This window comes from Hypanus sabinus, chromosome 4, assembly GCF_030144855.1.
Source record: "Hypanus sabinus isolate sHypSab1 chromosome 4, sHypSab1.hap1, whole genome shotgun sequence".
In the NCBI taxonomy this organism is placed as follows: Eukaryota; Metazoa; Chordata; class Chondrichthyes; order Myliobatiformes; family Dasyatidae; genus Hypanus; species Hypanus sabinus.
In genome coordinates, this window is record NC_082709.1 from 161,567,460 (window position 1) to 161,588,605 (window position 21,146).

The window sequence follows — 21,146 nt, forward strand, 5'->3', positions numbered from 1 at the left end:
TTATTTTAGCACTGTGTACACATTCTACTGTAAACATCTGTGCATAATTAATCAAATAAAAGGAAGCTTGAACATTAACAATGTGATATCTGATAAATGATGGGGATTATAGTAGAGTATTGTTTATGTAACAGTAATAACAAGCCTGATTATTGATCACAGGATTATATTCCACCATGGAACTATAAACTTAAATTCAGCTGTTAAATAAGAAATAATATCCAGTTTTGGTAAAGTGACCTGGAACAGTGAAGTGTAATTCACTAAGGTCCTTGATATAGGAAACCTATCTGCACAGCTATGCTTCCAGACATACACTAATATTGTTCACTATAAAATCTGTCTGCAAAGGCTCATTAGCCTGACTGTTGTATTGAATCTCCACAAGGTGCAACAACTAGGTGGGTGGATCACCCAATCTAGGCAATGATATTGAACCCGTGTTGGTCAATGTGCAAATTCCTAACATTTGCAGTTAGATAATTGTGCCAAACCTGAAAATGTTTACCCAGGCCTTAGTTAAGGTGCAGTTTTGTCCCAGAATTATGCCTTTGAACCCACGTCCCAGACTCCTAAATTACCGCTCTCCACAGCCGATCAGACAGCACTGTTCCTTGTTCAACAGCACCAGGAGGAGGTGCTGAGGGCAACACAAGCACAGACCATCCTGCTTGGGGAATAATCCAAGGCTCTGTGGCACCTTAATGGGTATGGTTGATGGAGTCTTGGCAGACAAACCTACAAAGTTGGGCTTGCAGCTGATAAAAAAAAACTATTTAGCAGAAATTTGATTCTGCCTATCTAGGACAATATTGGGAGGAGTAGCCAAGTGCCATCCTTTCAGACATCTCTAAACTGAGGATGTAGTGTTGTGTGCCACTAATTTCATGCAGTTAGAGATAAATTCAGAACAGAACCACCAGTCCAAACCTTAGTAAATATGAAGCATTGAGAGTCATCGATGTCAGTGGTATTGAACTTTACCACAGCCTGAAAAACCAGCTTATCCCAACTATACGATGTACAGTAAACTGGCCAACTGATATTCCATGTCAAAATGCTGTTAGAAGGGAATAATGAAGATTTGTTGAAAATGAACAGTTTGGAGGTGATCCAATAGATAAAGTAAGTTAGGAGCAACGCAAGGTAAAGGTGACATTACTATTTGGGACACAGATGTAAAGTTATGGTTCTTTTCACATGGAGAAATTAAGAAAATTGGAAGTCTTCTTAGCAAAATAGATGAAGCTGCAGGTATTGCTTAACAAAGCAGCTTGGAAACTATGAAAGGTGGAATTATAGACTCTTTACACCAGGATAAGCTAAGACAACCCCTAGGACTTTCCACTTTAATTCTCATCTTGCTCAATGAATAAGAAATTTACAAGTATTGTAATTTTGATTTAAGCAGACACATCCTCAGAAACTTTTATCAATTCCAATAATGCTCTGATTTATTTCTTAATTGTATAAATAAAAATAACATTCAAAATTCAAAGATAAATATTTAATTTGTTTTATTTTCTGCAAAACATTTTAGTAGCATAGTTTAGCACAATGATTCATCAAGGTTCAAAATCAAATTTCTTTTCTTTTACTTTTCCATAGCTAAGTGAAATCCTGAAATTTGGGTTGGATAAGCTGTTGTCTTCTGAAGAGAGTACTATTGAAGATGTTAGTCTGGAAAATATTCTTGGAGAAACCAGAAAAGGAATGTGGGTCACACAGGAGCAAGCGAGTAACAAAATGGAAGCAAATGAAGAATTGGAGACTGCAAGTATGTGCTTGTGATTGCATACATAGAGTCAAGTTCAAGTTTAATTGTCATTCAATCAGACTTGGATATCCATGAAAGAGCCGAACAAAGCAGCACTACTCCAAAGCCAAGGTGCAAAACACAGTACCAACATCCACATACAGCAAAAGACACACAGAGCACATATAACATAGCAATAAAATACAGTCACACAAAAAAAATGTAGTCCAAGTCCCCGAGTCCTTGAATGTTGCAGCAGTCTGCAGTCAAATGAAATATGTCTTGTCTCCTGTCGAGTGAACATGGTGGGGGGGAGGTAGCGTCGACTCCAGCTTAGAGGCTGTTGTAAACGGGTAACACCATGGTTTGAGGTCTCACCCTCACTACATGTTACCTTGTTCTTCTTGGGCATGGGTGGAAATGAAGCCTGCTTGAAACAGGTGGGTGCCTCAGAATGCCAAAGTGAAAGGTTAAAAATATTGGAGAACATTCCAGACAGTTGATCAGCACAGGTCTTAAGTACAGCTTAAAGAGTTTTACCAGAAATGTGAGCATATTTGAGATCTTATTTCCTTAATCCAAAAAGAACAATTAACACATTCAGAATGATTTTTTTTTTTACCAAACTATGATCTACAAGTAGCTATTAATATTGTAACCAAAATATCTTTAAAAAGTCTTTTCAGTTTGTTGATGTAGAGTTAAGGATGAAATGTTAAAAAGCCTAAGCTGAGTGGGTAAAGAAAGAAGATTTTGTTTTTTTTATTTATACGAATGCAGTGCTATTTTTAAACTCATTTATTACCAAGGTCATTTTTTGTTTTAGCACATATGTACCAGTATGAGGGGAGAGATTACTCTAAGGAACCTAGTTCAGCAGACCAGAAAACTTTTGAAAAAATTCTAGAACTTCACAAAATGGTTCTGGAAGAATCCAGTAAAGCAGGAAGATCACTTCGCACAAAGTCCAACGTAAGGCAGTTAATTTCTAAGTATTTTTCCAAATCAGTAAAGAATAGCTGTCCTAGTTTGATTTTTATTTATACAGCTTCTTCCAGATGCTGCATTAAGTATAACCACCAGAAAGAAACGATTATTGTCTCCTGAAGAGCTTCAACAGAGACGCCAGAAACGTCAAGAAGCAGCAGCTAAGCGTGCAAAACTGCTGGAAGAAAAGAAACAAAAACGAGAAGAGGAGGAGCTAAAGAAAAAGTAAAGGCTGTCTCATGTTACTTTTATGCTTGATTTTGGGAAAGTGACCACACAATATGGTATTGCATTCACCAGTACCATATTTTGTATATCCAAAATTGATAGCCAGAAACACAGATTTCTGTCTTGTCTTCAGGATCTATTAATCAAAGTCTTTGATTCAATGGAAAGCATTGTAGTTCAGCTGGTTTCAATGTTGTTAATATCATGATTTTGAAAACACTGATTTGGCTGCATGGGTTTGGAGTGGCATGTTAGCACACTGGTTAGTATAGCATTATTACAGTACCAGGGACCTGTGTTTAATTCTGCTGTTGAATGTTAGGAGTTTGTATGTTCCCTCTGTAACTGCATGGGTTTCCTCCAGATGCTCCAGTTTCTTTTCACCTTCCAAATGTGTGGATTAGCAGGTTAATTGATCATGGGTGTAATTGGGCAGCATGGGCTTGTTGGGCTGGATAGGCCTGTTTTACCATGCTCTATCTCAATATATTAAAATACTACTAGTTCATTGCCACAACCGGACCTGCCAAGTGTTTTCAAAACCACTGAACAAAAATTGTTCCCACTACTGATAAGTAATAGAAATTAGAAATTATTGATGAGTGCAGCTTGGAAGACAATTGAATGCACAGCTCTTATTGGATGAAATGATGCCCTAACACGGGAGACTAAATAGTTTGTGCCTGTATTCCTTGGAGTCAAGAAAAATAAGAGAAGATCTTACTCAAACATAATTGATCCTAAGAGAGCTTGACAGATTAGATGTTGCGATTAGGTGTTTTTCATGAGCGAGAGTGTCTCAAACAGTGGGGTGTAACACCATGTTAAAGGACCAGTCATTTAAAGCAGAAATACATAGAAGTTTCTTCTCACAGATGGTGATGTGTGTCTGGAATGCTCTGCTGTGGCAGGTGGTGGAAGTTGCATCATTTTAGTTATGTGAGGTTGAAGTAGATAAATATTCGATAGATCGAGGAATAGAGGGGTTTGAGGAAATGGTGCAGAAGTGGAGTTGAGGCCTGCATGATCACACTGAATGGTGAGGTAGGCCTACACCTGGTTCATTTTTAATCTGTTCTTGTGTTAAATGGTGGCTTTCCAAAATTAATTCAATACATTGAAGATTCTAGAGTGAAGAAAAAGTGGGGCCTTCTTGATTCCTTTTGCAGGACTGGTTTAGCTCAATGAGCCACTGGGATTCTTCTGTAGTGCTACTTAGTGATTGTATTCAGAAACTAAAAGGCATCAAGAATGGGTGTTGGAAGCTGGCCAGAGAACAAAATAGCGTTAGCATTGTCAGCACCTCTTTTATTGGCAATGGTTTTTCTTACGCTCCTGAAAGTATTGATTTCTTAGTGAAGTAAAAGATTGTTTCCTTTGATCACTCTTCAATGTCTCAGTAAGTCAGTGAAATCAGTGCAGAAAACGTTCACTGGATTAGTTAGATAAGCAATGATTGAGGATGGGTTGAGCAGGTTAGGGCTTCATTTTATAACAATAGGAGATTATTTTAAAAAGAGATTATTTTGAGCTTTTTTTGAAATATTCTTTAATAATTAACTAACATATATTCAATAAACTTTCTGTCAGGATGGCTTGGTGGAATTCTTGTGGCTATAGATCACTATGTCTTCCATCATTGGATAGTGGAAGTGAGGATGAATCGGAGGAAGATGAAAATGACCTTCCAGGTGATCTAGATTCTGCGGATACAGAGCAGAAATCTATTTGTTATGTCCTTGGCGATGTCACTCACCCTTCAGCTGCTGACGAAGAGGATGTCATAATAGTGCACTGTGTTGGTAAGTAGAAAAATAACTTATTCTGTTGCTGAAGATGTATGTCTAGAATGGTGAGCTCATTCACATATCTTTCCAAATCTCACTGATCTATATGATTTATCTTCTACTTGTTCATATTATCCCAAGGCACCCTTCTCCAGACATGCATGTCTCTGTATCCATCCTTGTGTGTTTTTAACTGGGATATGTGCCTTAAACATAGGCTCTAGGCCAAGGGTTCCCAACCTTGTTTATTCCATGGACCAATACCATTATGCTAAAGGTCTGTGGACCCCAGGGTAGAAACCTGTGCTTTAGTGAATCATATTGAAGTCTGAATATCCCTTCTTCTATTTCTTTATTTGAAGCCATCCTTAAAATGTATCTCTTTGATTAAGGTTGAGGTTGCCCTGCTCTAAAATTGATAATTCATCTTGAAGTGCATAAGAAAAGTTTTCTATATTCAAAGTACAGATTGTGTTTTTCTGCTTTGTTAAATACTGTCAGGCTGCACTAGATATAGTGCTTAAGTTTGTGGTATCTTCCTTGTACTTGAAGTCAGGCTGGCATATTGATGCTCCAGCAGCTACTCAGGTGACTGGGTTCCTTTACCCCTTTTGGAGCCTGTAGCATGTCTTGGCAGCTGGGAGGACTGGAGGAACTCAGTGGGTCAGGCAGTGCACATGGATGGAAATGGACAGTTGATATCTCTGGTCAACCCCTCTTCGGGACTGTGGAAAGAACTCATTCCTCTTCAGATCCAACCAGTTTCATTCTAAAGGAGCTGCGATTAATTCCAGTACTTGCTTAAAGAAACTGGAATGACACAGTTGCTGAGGCTTCTGTTTTACTTACACCCACTCAAAGAAAGTAAGAGCAACTCAAAACTCGCGATCCCTGCATACCGGGGGTGGGAACAATCTATTGTAGGTCACGTTTCACTGAAATATCACAGAACTGAAGATCGGGTATGCTGTAACTCAAGGCAGAGATTCGGTGCAAGTTCAAGGTGAATAGAAAGGAAGAGCACTAATTTGTTATTAAAGTATTTACCGGAGTTAATTTGAGAGATAAACTCATTGGCCACTTTATTAGAAACACTTGTACTCCTCATTAACACAAATATCTAAACAGCCTATTATGTGGCAGCAACTCAATGCATAAAAGCATACAGACATGGTCAAGAAGTTCTGTTGTTGTTCAGACCAAATGTCAGAATGGGGGAAGAAATGTGTTCTAAGTGACTTTGACTGTGGAATAATTGCTAGTGATTTGAGTATCTCAGATAGTGCTGATTTCCTGGTATTTTCACACAACATTTTCTAGAGTTTACAGAGAATAGTTCAAAAAACAACAAACATCTAGTGAGTGGCAGTTCTGTGTGTGAAAACACTTTGTTACTGAGAGAGGTCAGAGGAGAGTGGTTCAAGGTGACAGGTGATGTTACTCAATAACCACGTGTTACAACAGTGGTGTGCAGAAGAGCATCCCTGAGTACACAACCCATTGAACCTTGAACTGGGTGGGCTACAGCAGCAGAAGACTCAGGTACCTAATAAAATGGTCACTGATTTTTGTAATCATGAAAATTTTTTTATTTCAGCTCAAGTGATGGCTGCCTTGGGTTCATTAAATGTTGTGTTTTGTTTGACTTACCTGAAGCATTTAATTCCTTGAAACTTTTCTTTAGATGACTCTGGAAGGTGGGGTAATGGAGGGCTGTTTACAGCACTGGAAGCTCGATCTGATGAGCCAAGAAAGCAATATGGAAAAGCAGGGAAAATGAAAGGTAAGAGAGACCAGAGTTTTAAAAATGTGCTCTTTTTATTACTGCATTCTAAAAGCTATTGAACTATTTTACCAATGTAATTGAGTAGATTTCTAGAATAAAGTGTATTCAAGTTCAAGTTTAGTTGTCATTCAACCATGCATGAATAACCATGACTACAGCCAAATGAAATAGCATTACTCCAGGCCAAGGTGCAAAACACAATACCAACGGTCGCATGCAGAATGAAGCATATATAAGGTAGAGAGTACATATAAGATATCAGGAAAATACAGTCACACACAAAAAAAATAGTCCAACACCCTGAGTCCCATGAATGTTGGAGTTGCAGTTACAGCTTGTTTTCTGATGAGCAAACACCAGGGGGCAGCATCAACTCCAGCCTGGATGATACATCACTACGCCTCTGACGGAGCCCGATGTCTCTCCTGGCTGGCTGTAAACAGACTATATTGCAGCTTGAGACCGAGTCCTCACTACCACCTCGTCAATAAATCAGGGAATCGGACTCGCAGCATTCCACATTAACAATTTCCACTGGAGTCTTGTGATCTCAAGAAAAGTGACGAAGATGATCATTCGCCATCTTCGCACTGATTCCTCCAACACCTCTCTGATGTACGCACCAGCACGATCTGCACCAAGTCCAGCGCCTTCACTTTCTCTGCCAACGAGCAACTTGCTGATAGGGTAGTCCTGTGGCACTTTAAGTTCATAATGTTCAGCAGGGTCTTGTGATCATAAAAAAATGTGATTTAAAAAGGATAACAACACCTTTGGTTGACCCAGTAAAAGCCACTGTGATCGAATGCATCGCCATCTTCCCAGAAGATCTTGTGTTTAGCATAGACTTATTCATTGTATTATTTCACTTTGCTGATTTTAACCTCACAATGTCTACTGCAGCAGATTTTCCTTCTAGACATGAAAAAGTGTTTTAAGTAAATTATTTTTTAAAAATATTCATTTTTAAATAACATTAAGATTCTGTAAGGAAAAGCACACCTATTCACTGATACTATAATTGTTTCACTTTATAAACACAACTCACCCTGCTGATCACTCAGATTTAGCTGCTTTCTTCTCTACAAATGATCCATTCTATGTACAACCCCTTGTAAGCTGCCCCACCTCCATTTGCCCCATTCAACCTTTTTTGATAGCTGTAGGATGCAAACAGCCTTTTCACTGGTATCATTTATGTCCAACTAAGCCCATGTATGCCCATATATTGCAAACTTTATTAATCATTCTCATCAATTTTCATGGCAAAGTTGTTTTGAGAGGGTAGGTTTTGGGCTTATTGGCACTTTGAAAAGCTTTTACTTGCGTGAACTCAATCCTCATGGGTCAATGTTACTAAGCCCCCCGCCCCCTCCCCCCCCCCATAATTAACACTGCTTTTTCACCAATTCCTAAACATTAATTAAAAATGGCAGAACAGTTTGAAACAGTGCTTCTGGGATTCTGGGGCTTATGATTAGAGGCACGTGATACAAAATCAAGGAAGACACGGTGATTATTTACTTAACACCGATTTGGCTGCTTTTGCAGTCTTGTTGTTTTGCTCTGGGCACTACACATTTAGTATAAAACTTCTGTTACGTGACTAGACTGGCAAAGCTTGAAGAGATTGTGAGAGGTCATGATAGAATATATTAAGATCATAAAGGACAGAGATAAAGAAAAACTATTTACATTGGCAGAGGGGTCAACAGTTTTGGACATGGAATCAAGTTGAGGGAAAGAAAACCAAATTGAACATGAGGAGAAATGGTTTATGCAGTGAATGACAATGTACTACTATAGGGCAAAAGTCAAGGCAAACTCAAATGTGTTCAAAAGGAAGCTGGATAATTAACTCAAAGGAAAAAAATGCTAAACTGTGGAAAGAGAATTCAGGTACAACTGGGTTGCTTCTACATTGAGATGGTACAGACTGGACAAGCTGATGACATTCTTTGATGCTATAATCATTCTGTGATTCTATCCCTTTTGAAGCACATTAAGTTCCCAGTTCTGTCTCATGTTTATGCCATCGCCAGATGGCCACTTCTGTATCAGTTAGAAAGAACTGTCCTGTGTTACCAACCATGACCTGTCTTTGCTGTATCAGTGAGTGAAAAACCATAGAAAGTAAGCATAAATAATCAATAATCATAGTGAATGGTTAGGCAGACTTCAGGGGCATGGTGGCATATTCCTACTCTTATTTCCTATGTTTCTTGCATTTATTTCAAAGTTTTGCTGGAGGAAATTGTGGTTTATACTACTGGATAGTAAACAGGCATTTAGACAGTAAGGAGGATGTTGAGGAGTCAGGAGAGATTATGGAAAGGTTGATTTAACATTTTTTGAGTCGTTGTGGTGGCATTTGGCACAGACAAAGGCTCTTTAATCTGCTATTCCATGCCACCCTTTTATTTTTAACACTAGCCCTATTTACCCTCGTTGTTTCTACTTAACCCTTCTGCACTGTCTTCACCCTGTCCAATTTCCTTCACTCTGCTTCCTGTGGCTGATACTGTTGAAACATACCTTGGTTAGTCGCCTCTTTGTCCTGTCCGTCCCTACCCTCGTCTACCCTAAATGGTCTGCTAGACCACCTCCCTTTCAGGTGCATTTGAACTCCACGTTACCATCTCCCTTTGATTTCACTTGAGCTGGATATTGCCCTCTCCCTTCCACATCTGCTTTAGCTTCACCCTGTCAGGTTCACACCCAGTTTGCTAGATTCATTCTAGGTCAATTGTGATACCATGCTCTTTGCTCGCTGCTGCCATCACGTAGAAGGTACAAGTGCCTCAAGACTTGCGCCACCAGGTTCAAGAACAGTTACTATCCCTCGGCCATCAGGTTCCTGAACAAAAGGGGATAGCTACACTCATTTAAGGACTCTGTTACATTATTTATTGCTATTTATTTATATCTGCATTTGCAGTTTGTTTAGTTTACAGTCACTGTTCTATAGATTTGCAAAGTATGTCCGCAGAAGAAGAACCTCAGGGTTGTATGTGGAGACGTGTATGTACTCTGATAATAAATTTTATTTCGAATTTTGAACTTTGGCATCTTTGCATTTCTCCCTGTCACCATACAGTCAGCCCTCCTTATCTGCACAGGATTGGTTCTGGGGCCACCTGCAGATACCAAAATATGCCGATGCTCAAGTCCCTTATATAAAATGGCGTAGAATTTGTGTATAACCTACGCACATCCTCCCGTATCATTTACATCGTATTAGGTATTAAAAGTAATCTACAGATGATTTAAAGTATATGTAAATAGTTGTTTTACTGTATTGTTTAGGGAATAATGACAAGAAAAAAGTCTGTACATGAGACGTGAGGTGAACAATGCTGAAATAACGAGTGCTGGAGAGAGAACTTCTGGGTTTTCCCGATCCGCAGATGGTTGAATCCATGCATGTGGAACCCGCGGTTAAGGAGGGCCGACTGTGTAGTTTTTTACATTTTGGGATGAACTCTATTCACTCTGTGGCCAATTGCAACTGAGCATTCATTGGTTAGTTGCCACTTATCTCCGTCCATCCTTGTCCCTGCTTCACCCCACACTGTCTGCTGGGCCACCACCCTTTGAAAATCTGAAGTTCTGTTTCACCAAAGTTGAAGCAAAGACTTTGCAACAGGAAACAGCAGTACTTGTTTCATATAAATGGATTTTTTGCTTTGTATGCAGGATGTCCTGAATTTAATTGGCTTTTATGTTATAATTCATTTTTTGGACTTTGGAGAGAAAATTCCAAAACTCCTCAGAAAATTAAACTTCAGAAGGGAGTTCACGATAGGGTGTAATAGTCAGTGAAAGGTTTTTTTCTGATTTTGTAAAGTGTACTAACCAGGTAATCACTACTTAGTGTACTGCACAATTTGTTAATGGCTCATAATATTTTATGACTTTGGCCCTGGACTTTACCTTAATGAACTGTAAAATATATATGAAGGTTTAAATGCAAGTGGAGGAGAAAAAAAGTATGGGACTTCAGTGTGTAGTTGTGCAGATGCAATATAGTTATTTTTATATATATATAGAAGTCCCATTAAACAAATAATTTTACATATTTATATGAATGTTTATATGAAATCAGACATTGCAGGGTACAGCATTAATCAGAAAAGTCTGGCTTGTATACTGACTGACCTGTCCCAAGGTAAAATTGTCCTTCAATTATAAGAATAATTGAACAATCTTATATATGCACTTCTAATATTAGAACTCATGACACAATTTTCTTATCATTGCTGTTTGATTCATTTGTTTTTCTCTCCAGATCTTTCTCTGGGTAGTGTCCTGTTATTTCCCATTGATGACAAAGAATCACGAAATACTGGTCAAGACTTGGTACGTAGGGAGAGTATGTTTATCTTGGATTATTTTTAATTTATGTATTCTGCCTCCTTGATCAAGATGAATTTTGGTAGTACTAATGAGTGTATCATTATGATTATCTGTTTAACCACAGCACAGTTTCAAAATGTTGCAAATTCTGAGCAGTGTGAAGGTTCTCAAATGTGGAGGAGTTGAAGGAAAGTTGTTTTTAACTTTTCCTTTTCTACTCTTGTATAAAAAGTTTTTTTAATCACTTGTTCCTCTGTATTAGCAATCAACTTGAGTCATTGAACCATTTTTTCTTTCAATAAGCCACCTAGTATAATTATCTCTGTGTGCTCTACATGTTTGCCTTAATATACCATTTTCTTATTCAATATCTAATTCCTTGTTTGAAGAACTTGTGGGCCACTATAATAACTATTTAGGAAGTGGATTTTGTAGGTTAATCGGTCATAAATATAATTTTTCTAGTTTACCTCAAGACAGTTTATGACTCTCACTATTGTCTCACTGACATGATGAAATCATATATCATCTTGTAGCTTATGATCCATTTTGGAGACCATAAGGTCATAAGATATAGGAGCAGAAGTAGGCCATTCAGCCCATTGAATCTGCTCCACCATTCAATCATGGGCTGATCCAATTTTTCCAGTCATCCCCACTCCCCTGCCTTCACCCCACACCCTCAAGAACCTATCTATCTCTGCCTTAAATGCACCCAATTACTTGGCCTCCACAGCCGCTTGTGGCAAGAAATTCCGAAGATTTACCACGTTCAGACTAAAGTAATTTCTCCCCATCTCTGTTCTAAATGGATGTCCTTCGATCTTGAAGTTGTGCCCTCTTGTCCTGGACTCCCCTACCATGGGAAATAACTTTGTCATATCTAATCTGTTCAGGCCTTTAAGCATTCAGAATGTTTCTATGAGATCTCCCCCCCCCCCCCCCCCCCACCCGTTCTGTTGAACTCCAGGGAATATAGCCCAAAAGCTGCCAAACATTCCTCATACAGTAAACTTTTCATTTTTGGCATCATTCTTGTGAATCTTCTCTGAACCTTTTGTAAAGTCAGTATATCCATTCTAAAATAAGAAGCCCAGTCTCATGAGTGTCTTATAGAGCCTCAACATCACATCCCTGCTCTTATATCCTATACCTCTAGAAATGAATGCCAACATTGCATTTGCCTTCTTCACCATCGACTCAACCTGGAAGTTAACCTTTAGGGCGTCCTGCACAAGAACACCCAAGTCCCTTTGCATCTCTGCATTTTGAATTCTCTCCCCATCTAAATAATAGTCTGCTTGTTTATTTCTTCCCCCAAAGTGCATGACCATACGCTTTCAAACATTGTATTTGAGACCAGCAGGTCAACTTTTTAACATTGGTTATATCTGAACAAAGTCCCAATGGTGTCATGTATCTTAGTAATTAAGATAATCCTGATATCAAGATGATCCTTGATGACCTCCACATCTTTCATTGCCTTTAAGTTTTTTTTCTTTGTTTCTCTCTGAACGTTTGCACTAAACAAGGTCCTACATGACAAGTGCATGGTAGGCTGGCACAGAAGGTAAATCTGTAAGGTATCTATGGCTTGTTGGTGAACTAGATCCAAAACTGGCTGGGTGAAAGAGGGAGGCAGAAGATAGTGGTGGATGCATGTTCTGCTGATTGGAAATCTGTCACTAGTGGTGTACCAAAGGGATCAGCATTGGGCCACTTGGTTTTTGTTTGAAAAAGCTTGAATGAGAAAGGTGGTGGCATCATTAATAAGCTTGCAAACAATGCAAAATATTGTGGAGACATAGATAACAAAGAAGGTTACTTAAAGATGTATTGGGACCTAGATGAACTAGAAAGCTGGGCAGAGTGGAGGCAAATGCAACTTAGTCCAGATAAGTATGAGGTAATGAACATTGGGAGGACCTCTTCTGTTAGAACATACAGATTAAATGTCAAGGATCACAGACACATTGATTTACAGAGAGACATTGCACACAGACCCATGGCTCCCTGAAAGTGGCCATACAGATAGATAATGTAGTAAAAAAGATATTTAGTACGCTTGCCTTCATACATCAAGGAATTGAGTGCAAGTGTTAAGGCATCATGTTGCAATAGGACGTAATATTGATTGCTCTGCACTTTGAGTATTATGTATGGTCTAGTTGGCACAGTGCAGTGAGGATGTAATAGCAAGAGAGTGTGCAGAAGCAATTCATTGGGACATTGCCTGGAATGGAGAGCTGCAGTTAAAAGGAGATAAGCTGGATCTATACTCTTTGGAGGCTGAGAGGTGAACTTATCAAGGCTTATAAAGTTAAGCTAAGTTGAGATAAAACTTTATCTATCTCCAAAGAAAGTTATTGTTGCAAAGTTGCTCGGTCAGAAATGTAAACTTTAAAATAAAAAATGTAAGCTTTGAGTTACGAAAAAAATACAAAATGTGCATTAAAAAGTAATAGTAAAAAATACAGATGTGGAATAAAATCATACTGAATATTTGTATAGTTAAGGAGGAGGAGTTGTAGAGTTTTATAGTCACAGGGAGAAAGGATATCCTGTGGCATTCAGTGGTGATCCGCTTGTGGAAAGAGTCTGTTACTAAAGGTGCTCCTCTGTTTGTCCAGTCTGTCATGGAAGGGGTGAGAAAGATTGTCCATATTGCTTATAAGTTATAAGATTAAATAATGGACTGAATCTTTTTCCCCAGGGCAAAGAAGTCTAAAACTAGAGATACAGGTGAAAGGTGACGGGAGAAATTTAAAGGAGATCTGAGGAGTAAGCTTTTCATGCATTGGGAGGTGAAGATTTGGAGTAAGCTGCCAGAAAATGTAGTGGAGGAAGACAACAGTTGCACTGTTTAAAAGGCATTTGGATAATTACCTGGGTTAAAAGGAAAAGATGTAGAGGAGTATGGGCCTAATAAGGAGAAATGGGATTATTGTAGATTGGCATTGTGGTGGGCATGAACAGGGTGGGCAGTTTCTGTTCTATGATTCAATGAAAACTTTACACAGTACTCTAACCTCTACTTAGCTTTGACGTGACATACAAGTGTTACTCCTTACTTTTGTATTTGCTATTTGAATGACCACACCCACCAATGCCACCACTCCTATTAATCTGTGCAATTATCAGTTTCCATTTTACAGCTGTCCTTGACCCAGGTAATTCCCAAAGACTGCTCTCCTTTCTCAAGTCTATGAGAATTCGTCAAGGCCCTATGTTTACGGTCATCATCAAGTTTCAGGCTCGTCTCATCAATTCCTTTGCTTCATTTGCTGTCAGAGTAAAAGAGAAGCTTAAACAAGAGTCTGGAAAACTGCTGAATATTTCCAGTCGGAACAGCCTACTTTTATTCCAATACAGGGGTGACCACCTCGAATCCAGCGATCAGTAACCATGTAACAATTACAGCATGGAAACAGGCCATCTGGGTCCTTCTAGTCCTTGCCGAAAGCTTACTCTCTCAAATCCAACTCCACTGCTGCTTCGGACATAGTTTTCGCTAGCCTAATGTCAAATTTGCCATGTTGCCGTGCCAATCCGTCGTCACTGTTTTGGTGGCACCATTAGCAGAATCTGCTGTTGTTGGCACAGTCTTTAAAAGGAGCAAGGTGTTTGTCTGTGTTATTCTGCATTTATTTTTATAACTGGTGCTTATCTAGCCCCAGTTACAGTTCCATTGAATAAAGGAAGTGTTTCTTGTGGTGTAAAGTACAAACATCATATGGTATTTATACAAGATATAGTGGAAGTTCTGAAAAAAATCTGCACTGTGGTGTGGCTGTAAAAAGCATAGGTGATGTAAGTAGAATGAGGAAAGAGGCTCTGCTCAGGGACTAAATTACAAAGCAGAACCAAAAAGGTTGTAATCTCTGGATTACTACCTGAGCAATGTGCAAATTGGCATAGAGTCAAGAAGATTAGAGAGTTAAATACGTAGCTCAAAGAATGGTGTGGGAGAAGTGGGTTTGAATTCATGGGAATTGACATCAGTACTGGGGAAGGAGGGAGCTGTACCAATGGGACGGCCTCTGCCTGAACCGCAATGGGACCTGGATCCTCACAAGTTGCATAACTAGGGCTGTGGATGGGGGTTTTAAACCAAGTAGCGGGAGGGGCTGGGGTGGATTCAACTGATTGGAGAAGTACAGATAAAATAAAAAAGTGTGGAAAAAGATAAAGAAAAAACAACAAAAGATAAAAATGAGAAAAGTAAGAGTGAAGTGAAGAAAAGTCAAGTGCAAAGTAATAAATGATTACAAGCACAATGAATGTAAGGGCACTTTATTTGAATGCCTGTAGTATTTGAAACAAGATTGGTGAACTTGTGGCACAAATGAGTACAAAGGGGTATGATTTAGTGGCCTTTACAGAAGGGTGGAGATGATTGGGAATAAAATATCCAAGGATATCAGGTTATATGGAAGGATAGGTGGGAAGGTAAGGGAGGTGGGGTGACATTCTTAATTAAAGATGAGATCAGGGCGATAGTGAGAGACGATATAAGATCTAAGGAGCAGAATGTTGAATCCATCTGGGTAGAGATTAGGAATAGTAAAGGGAAAAAAATCACCAGTGGGATTGATCTCCATGGATTGTCAACTTGTCGTGGTGGAGAAGCTTGTGTGGTCCTGAGATCCCGAGAGCGATGCCGTCTGGAGCTATGCTCCTGGTAGGGTCACCCATGGCGGTAAGGTCAAGGGTGAGGTCCCTGACAAAGAACAATCCCACCAAGACCTCAACGGTGGAACAGGCGGACGAAGTTACTTCAAACTCAATGGCTGTGAAGGCGGATGAAGGCTGCAACAAATCCATCAGCTCCAATCGTCATGAACACCATGCCAGTAGAATCAGTTGGTTGATTTGTGAAGTATCATGTGCTTCTTGGAGTGCCACATCGAGTACACGTTAAACAAATACACGCACTGGCGTCTTCGCTCTGTCGGCCACTTCTTATAGATCAATGAAACAAAGACCATCATCCTTGACCTTGAGGGGTAGCCATGATGACGAATAACATCACAGTGACACAGGCAATAAACAGAAATAGCTGAGGCATGTAAAAATGGAACAGCATTTATCACGGGGGACTTCAACTTGCGCATGGAATAGGTGAATCAAGTTGGTCGAGGCAGTCTTGTAGAGGACTTCATAGAATGCATCCGTGATAGCTTTCTTGAACAGCATGTTATTGAATCTACAAGGGAATGTGTTATCTAAGATCTGGTCCTGTGCAATGAGACAGGTAAAATTAATGATCTTGTAGTTAGTGATCCTCTTGGAAAGAGTGATCACAATATGATTGAATTTCTCATACAAATGGAGGGTGCAATAGTTGGATCTAAAACCAGTGTATTATGCCTAAACAATGAAGACTACAATGGGATGAGGGTGGATTTGGCTAGTGTAGATTGAGAACACATGCTATATGGTGGGATCGTTGAGGAACAGTGGAAGACTTTCAAAGAGATTTTTTACGGTGCTCAACGAAAGTATATTCCAGTTAAAAGCAAGGACAGTGAGAGTGGGGTGAGCCAGCCTTGGATAACTAAGGAAATAAAAAAGGCATCAAACTAAAAGTTTTTGCATATGAAGTCGCCAAGAAGTTCAAAGGTACAATTTAATGTCAGAGAAATGTATATAATATACATCCTGAAACACTTTTTCTTCGCAACTATCCATGAAATCAGAGGAGTGTTCCAAAGAATGAACAACAGTTAAATCTTAGAACCCCAAAGTCTCACCCCCAGCTCTCCCCCACGAGTTGGCAGAAGTGATTAACAACCCCCCCCTTCCCCCACCAGCAAAATAAAAAGGCATCGGCACCACCACCAAGCACTCAAGCATGAGCAAAGCAACAGCAAAGGCACAGACTTGCAGGTACCCCAAAGACTTTGCGTTTCACCCAGTATTCATCATACCACAGGCTCCCTCGCTAATGAGGGAGATCCCTGTGAGTGGGGAGACATAATAAACAACTCACTGATTTATGATGTTAAAAGTCCACCACGTCACTTTGATCGAGCTCTGTGCCCAAAAAGCTGGGCGCACAGTCACAGATATCCCGACTCCCCTGACGATATATGGGTTTCCGGTCATGACACCAACCCTCGATCCGCCCAGCTCCAGAGCTCAGAGATCCCAGCCTTCTGAATCCGAGCCAGACTCTTAGGCCGAGCCTTTGGCGTGCCGAACAACAACGGCCGGTTGTGAAACTCCGAGAGTGGGTCCCATTCCTGCAAAGAACCGTAGTCAGCGTGTAACCCCAGGCCAGGATCTTCAAAAGAGCCTTGAAAGGGAAAAATAGAGATATTAAATATGGAAATAGAGCTGTTTCCGAAGATGCAAACAAAGGAGTCGCCATTAGGCACAATAACCCCCATTAACCCCTCTAAGCTCTGCCTCCTAAGAGTAGTGAGAAACTGGAAGATTAGGAAAACTTTAAAAAGCAACAAAGAACCATTGAGTGAGCAATAAAGAAAGGGAAGCTAGATTATGAAACTATACTAGTACAGAATATAAAAATGGATAGTAGAAGTTTTTAAAATTATGTAAAGCAGAAAAAGGTGGCTAAGGTGAAAGTAGGTTCCTTGGAGGACAAGAAAGGGAAATTTATAGTGGGTAATGAAGAAATGGCCGAGGCTTTGAATGACTATTTTGTGTCGCTCTTCACAGTGGAGGACACATCTAACATGCCAAAGAGAGATGCGATGTGATATAGATGTGATGGGAGGTGAGGACCTCGATAAAATAGTGATCACTAAAGAGGTAGTACTGATCAAACTTGTAGGCCTGAAGATAGATAAATCCCATGCTCCTGATGGAATGCATCCCAGCATACGGAAAGAAATGGCAGAAGATATAGCAGAGACGTTGGTGATAATTTAGCAAAATTCTCTGGACTCTGGGCAGCTCCCAGCAGACTGAAAGACGGCAAATGTCATGCCACTGTTCAAAAAAGGATGTAGGTAAAAGGCAGGTAACTATAGGCCAGTTAGTTTAACATCTGTAGTTGGGAAAATGCTTGAAGCTATCATTAAAGAAGAAATAGCGAGGCATCTGGAAAGAAATTGATCCATTATATAGACACAGCATGGATTAAGCTAAGACGGATCCTGTTTGACAAACTTACTGGAGTTCTTTGAGGATATAATGAGTGCAGTGGATAGAGGGGAACAGATGAACGTTATTTACTTGGATTTCCAGATTTTTATAAATGACCTGGATGAGCAAGTGGAGGGATTGGTTAGTAAGTTTGCTGATGACCCAGAGGTTGGAGGTGTTGTGGATAGTGTAGAGGGCTGTCAGAGGTTACAGCAGGACATTGATTGGATGCAAAATTGGGCTGAGAAGTGGCCAACAGAGTTAAAACCAAATAAATGTGAAGTTGTTCATTTTGGTAGGTCAAATATGATGGCAGAATATAGTATTAATGGTAAGACTCTCGGCAGTGTGGAGGATCAAAGGGATCTTGGGGTCTGAGTCCATAGGACACTCAAAGCAGCTGTGCAGGTTGACTCTGTGGTTAAGAAGGCATATGGTGTATTGGCTTTCAATCATGGAATTGAATTTAGGAACAAAAGAGGTAATGTTGCAGCTATACTGGACCCTGGTCAGACCCCACTAGGAGTACTGTGCTCAGTTCTGGTCGCCTCACTCAGGAAGGATGTGGAAACCATAGAAAGGGTGCAGAGGAGATTTACAAGGATGTTGCCTGGATTGGGGAGCATGCCTTATGAAAACATGTTGAGTGAACTCGTCTTTTTCTCCTTGGAGTGATGGAGGATGAGAGGTGACCTGATAGAGGTGTACAAGATGATGAGAGGCATTGATCGTGTGGATAGTCAGAGGCTTTTTCCCACGGCTGAAATGGTTGCCGCAAGAGGACACAGGTTTAAGGTGCTGGGAATTAGGTACAGAGGAGATTTCAGGGTTAAGTTTTTTACTCAGAGTGGTGAGTATGTGTAATGGGCTGCCAGCAATGGTGGTGGAGGTGGATATGATAGGGTCTTTTAAGAGACTTTTAGGTAGGTACATGGAACTTGGTAAAATAGAGGGCTATAGGTAAGCCTAGTAATTTCTAAGGTAGGGACATGTTCAGCATAACTTTGTGGGCCAAAGGGCCTGTATTGTGCTGTAGGTTTTCTATGTTTCTATGTTTTAAGGTGTTCAATAAGGGCTGCATAAAAGACTTATCCATAAGATAAGGATGCATAGAGTTGGGGGTGATGTATTAGCATGGATAGAGGATTAGTTAACTAATAGAAAGCAGAAAGTTAGGATATTCTGGTGTCACTCTGGTTGGCAATCAGTGGTGAGTAGTGTGCTGCAGGGGCCGGTACTGGGCCCACAACTGTTCACGATAAGCTTTAACAATCTGGAAGAGAGCACAGAGTGTAGTTTATCTAAGTTTGCTGATGATACTAAACTGAGTGGAAAAGTAAATTGTGCAGAAGATTCAAAGAGTCTGCAGAGAGATATAGATTGGTTAAGTGAGTGGGCAAAGGTCTGACAGATGGAGTACAATGTTGATAAATGTGGGATCATCCACTTTGGAAGGAAAAATGAAAAAGCAGATTATTAATTAAATGGTAAAAAAAATTGCAGCATGCTGCTGTACAGAGGGATTTGGGAGTGCTTGTGCATGAATCACTAAAGGTTGGTTTTCAGGTGCAGCAGGCTATCAAGACGGCAAATAGAAAGTTGGTGTCCATTGCTAAAGGGATTGAATTTAAGAGCAGGGAGGGTGTGCTGCAATTGCACTGCGTACTGGTGAGGCTGCACCTGGAGTATTGCATACAGTTCTGGTCTCCTTTCTTGAGGAAGGATGTACTGGCTTTGGAGGTGGTGCAGAGGAGGTTCACCAGGTTGATTTCAGATACAAGGGAAATTAAACTAAGATGAGTGATTGAGTTGCCTGGAACTGTACTCATTGCAATTCAGAAGAACAAGAGGAGATCTTGTAGAAATATATAAAATTATAAGGGATAGATAAGATAAAGATAGGAAAGTTGTTTCCACTTGTAGGTGAGTCTAGAACTTGAGGACATAGCTTCAAGGTTCAAGGGAGTAGATGAGGAGGAACTGTTTTTCCCAGAGAGTGGTGAATCTGTGGAATTCTCTGCCCAATGAAGCAGTGGAGGCTACCTCAGAAAATATACAAGGTTGGATAGATTTTTGCATAGACGGGGAAATTAAGAGTTATTGGGGAAAAGGCAGGTAGGTGGCGATAAGTCCATGGCCATATCTGCTATGAGCCTACAGAGCAGGCTCGATGGGCCAGATGGCCTACTCTTGCTTCTGTTTCTTATGTTCTTATATTCTTGTATAACATTGGCTCTTCCACATTTTATGATGTAAAGAAACGAAAAGTTGCTCCAGCTCTATGCTGACAGCAAATTTAAAAAAAAACAGATATGCGTAAGGTAAATAATGAAAGATGGAAGATAGAATAGTACAGCACATTACAGGCCCTTCAGCCCACAATGTTGTGCCGACCCTCAAACCCTGCCTCCCATATAACCCCCCCACCTTAAATTCCTCCATATACCTGTCTAGTAGTCTCTTAAACTTCTGCAGTGTATCTGTCTCCACCACTGACTCAGGCAGTGCATTCCACACACCAACCACTCTCTGAGTGAAAAACCTTCCTCTAATATCTCCCTTGAACTTCCCTCCCCTTACCTTAAAGCCATGACCTCTTGTACTGAGCAGTAGTGCCCTGGGGAAGAGGTGTTGGCTGTCCACTCTGTTTATTCCTCTTAATGTCTTGTATACCTCTATCATGTCTCCTCTCATCCTCCTTCTCTCCAAAGAGTAAAGCCCTAGCTCCCTTAATCTCTATTCATAATCCATACTCTCTAAACCAGGCAGCATCCTGGTAAATCTCCTCTGTACCTTTTCCAATGCTTCCACATACTTCCTACATTGAGGCGACCAGAACTGGACACAGTACTCCAAGTGTGGCCTAACTAGAGTTTTATGGAGCTGCATCATTACATCGTGTCTCTTAAACTCTACCCCTCAATTTAAGAAAGCTTATGGGGTGTTAGTTTTCATAACTACCCTATTTACCTGTGAGGCAACTTTCAGGGATCTGTGGACATGTACTCCCAGATCCCTCTGCTCCTCCACACTAACAAGTATCCTGCCATTTACTTTGTACTCTGCCTTGGCGTTTGTCCTTCCAAAGTGTACCACCTCACACTTCTCCGGGTTGAGCTCCATCTGCCACTTC

The 21,146-nt window shown here is 40.2% G+C and overlaps 1 protein-coding gene across 4 annotated transcripts in view; it reads left to right on the top strand.

The window, feature by feature from the left end:
• The window catches only part of chd1l (chromodomain helicase DNA binding protein 1-like), a 103,276-nt gene that overhangs the window by 59,315 nt on the left and 22,815 nt on the right, over nt 1-21,146 (top strand). For 3 of the 4 annotated variants that reach the window (XM_059968648.1, XM_059968650.1, XM_059968652.1), the window contains 6 exons: nt 1,609-1,777; nt 2,583-2,728; nt 2,805-2,968; nt 4,562-4,773; nt 6,443-6,541; nt 10,833-10,903. In XM_059968648.1, the coding sequence (XP_059824631.1) occupies nt 1,609-1,777; nt 2,583-2,728; nt 2,805-2,968; nt 4,562-4,773; nt 6,443-6,541; nt 10,833-10,903 (861 nt within the window). Of the gene's footprint in view, nt 1-1,608; nt 1,778-2,582; nt 2,729-2,804; nt 2,969-4,561; nt 4,774-6,442; nt 6,542-10,832; nt 10,917-21,146 lie in introns of all 4 variants that reach the window. The other variant, XM_059968649.1, reaches the window with a different exon arrangement.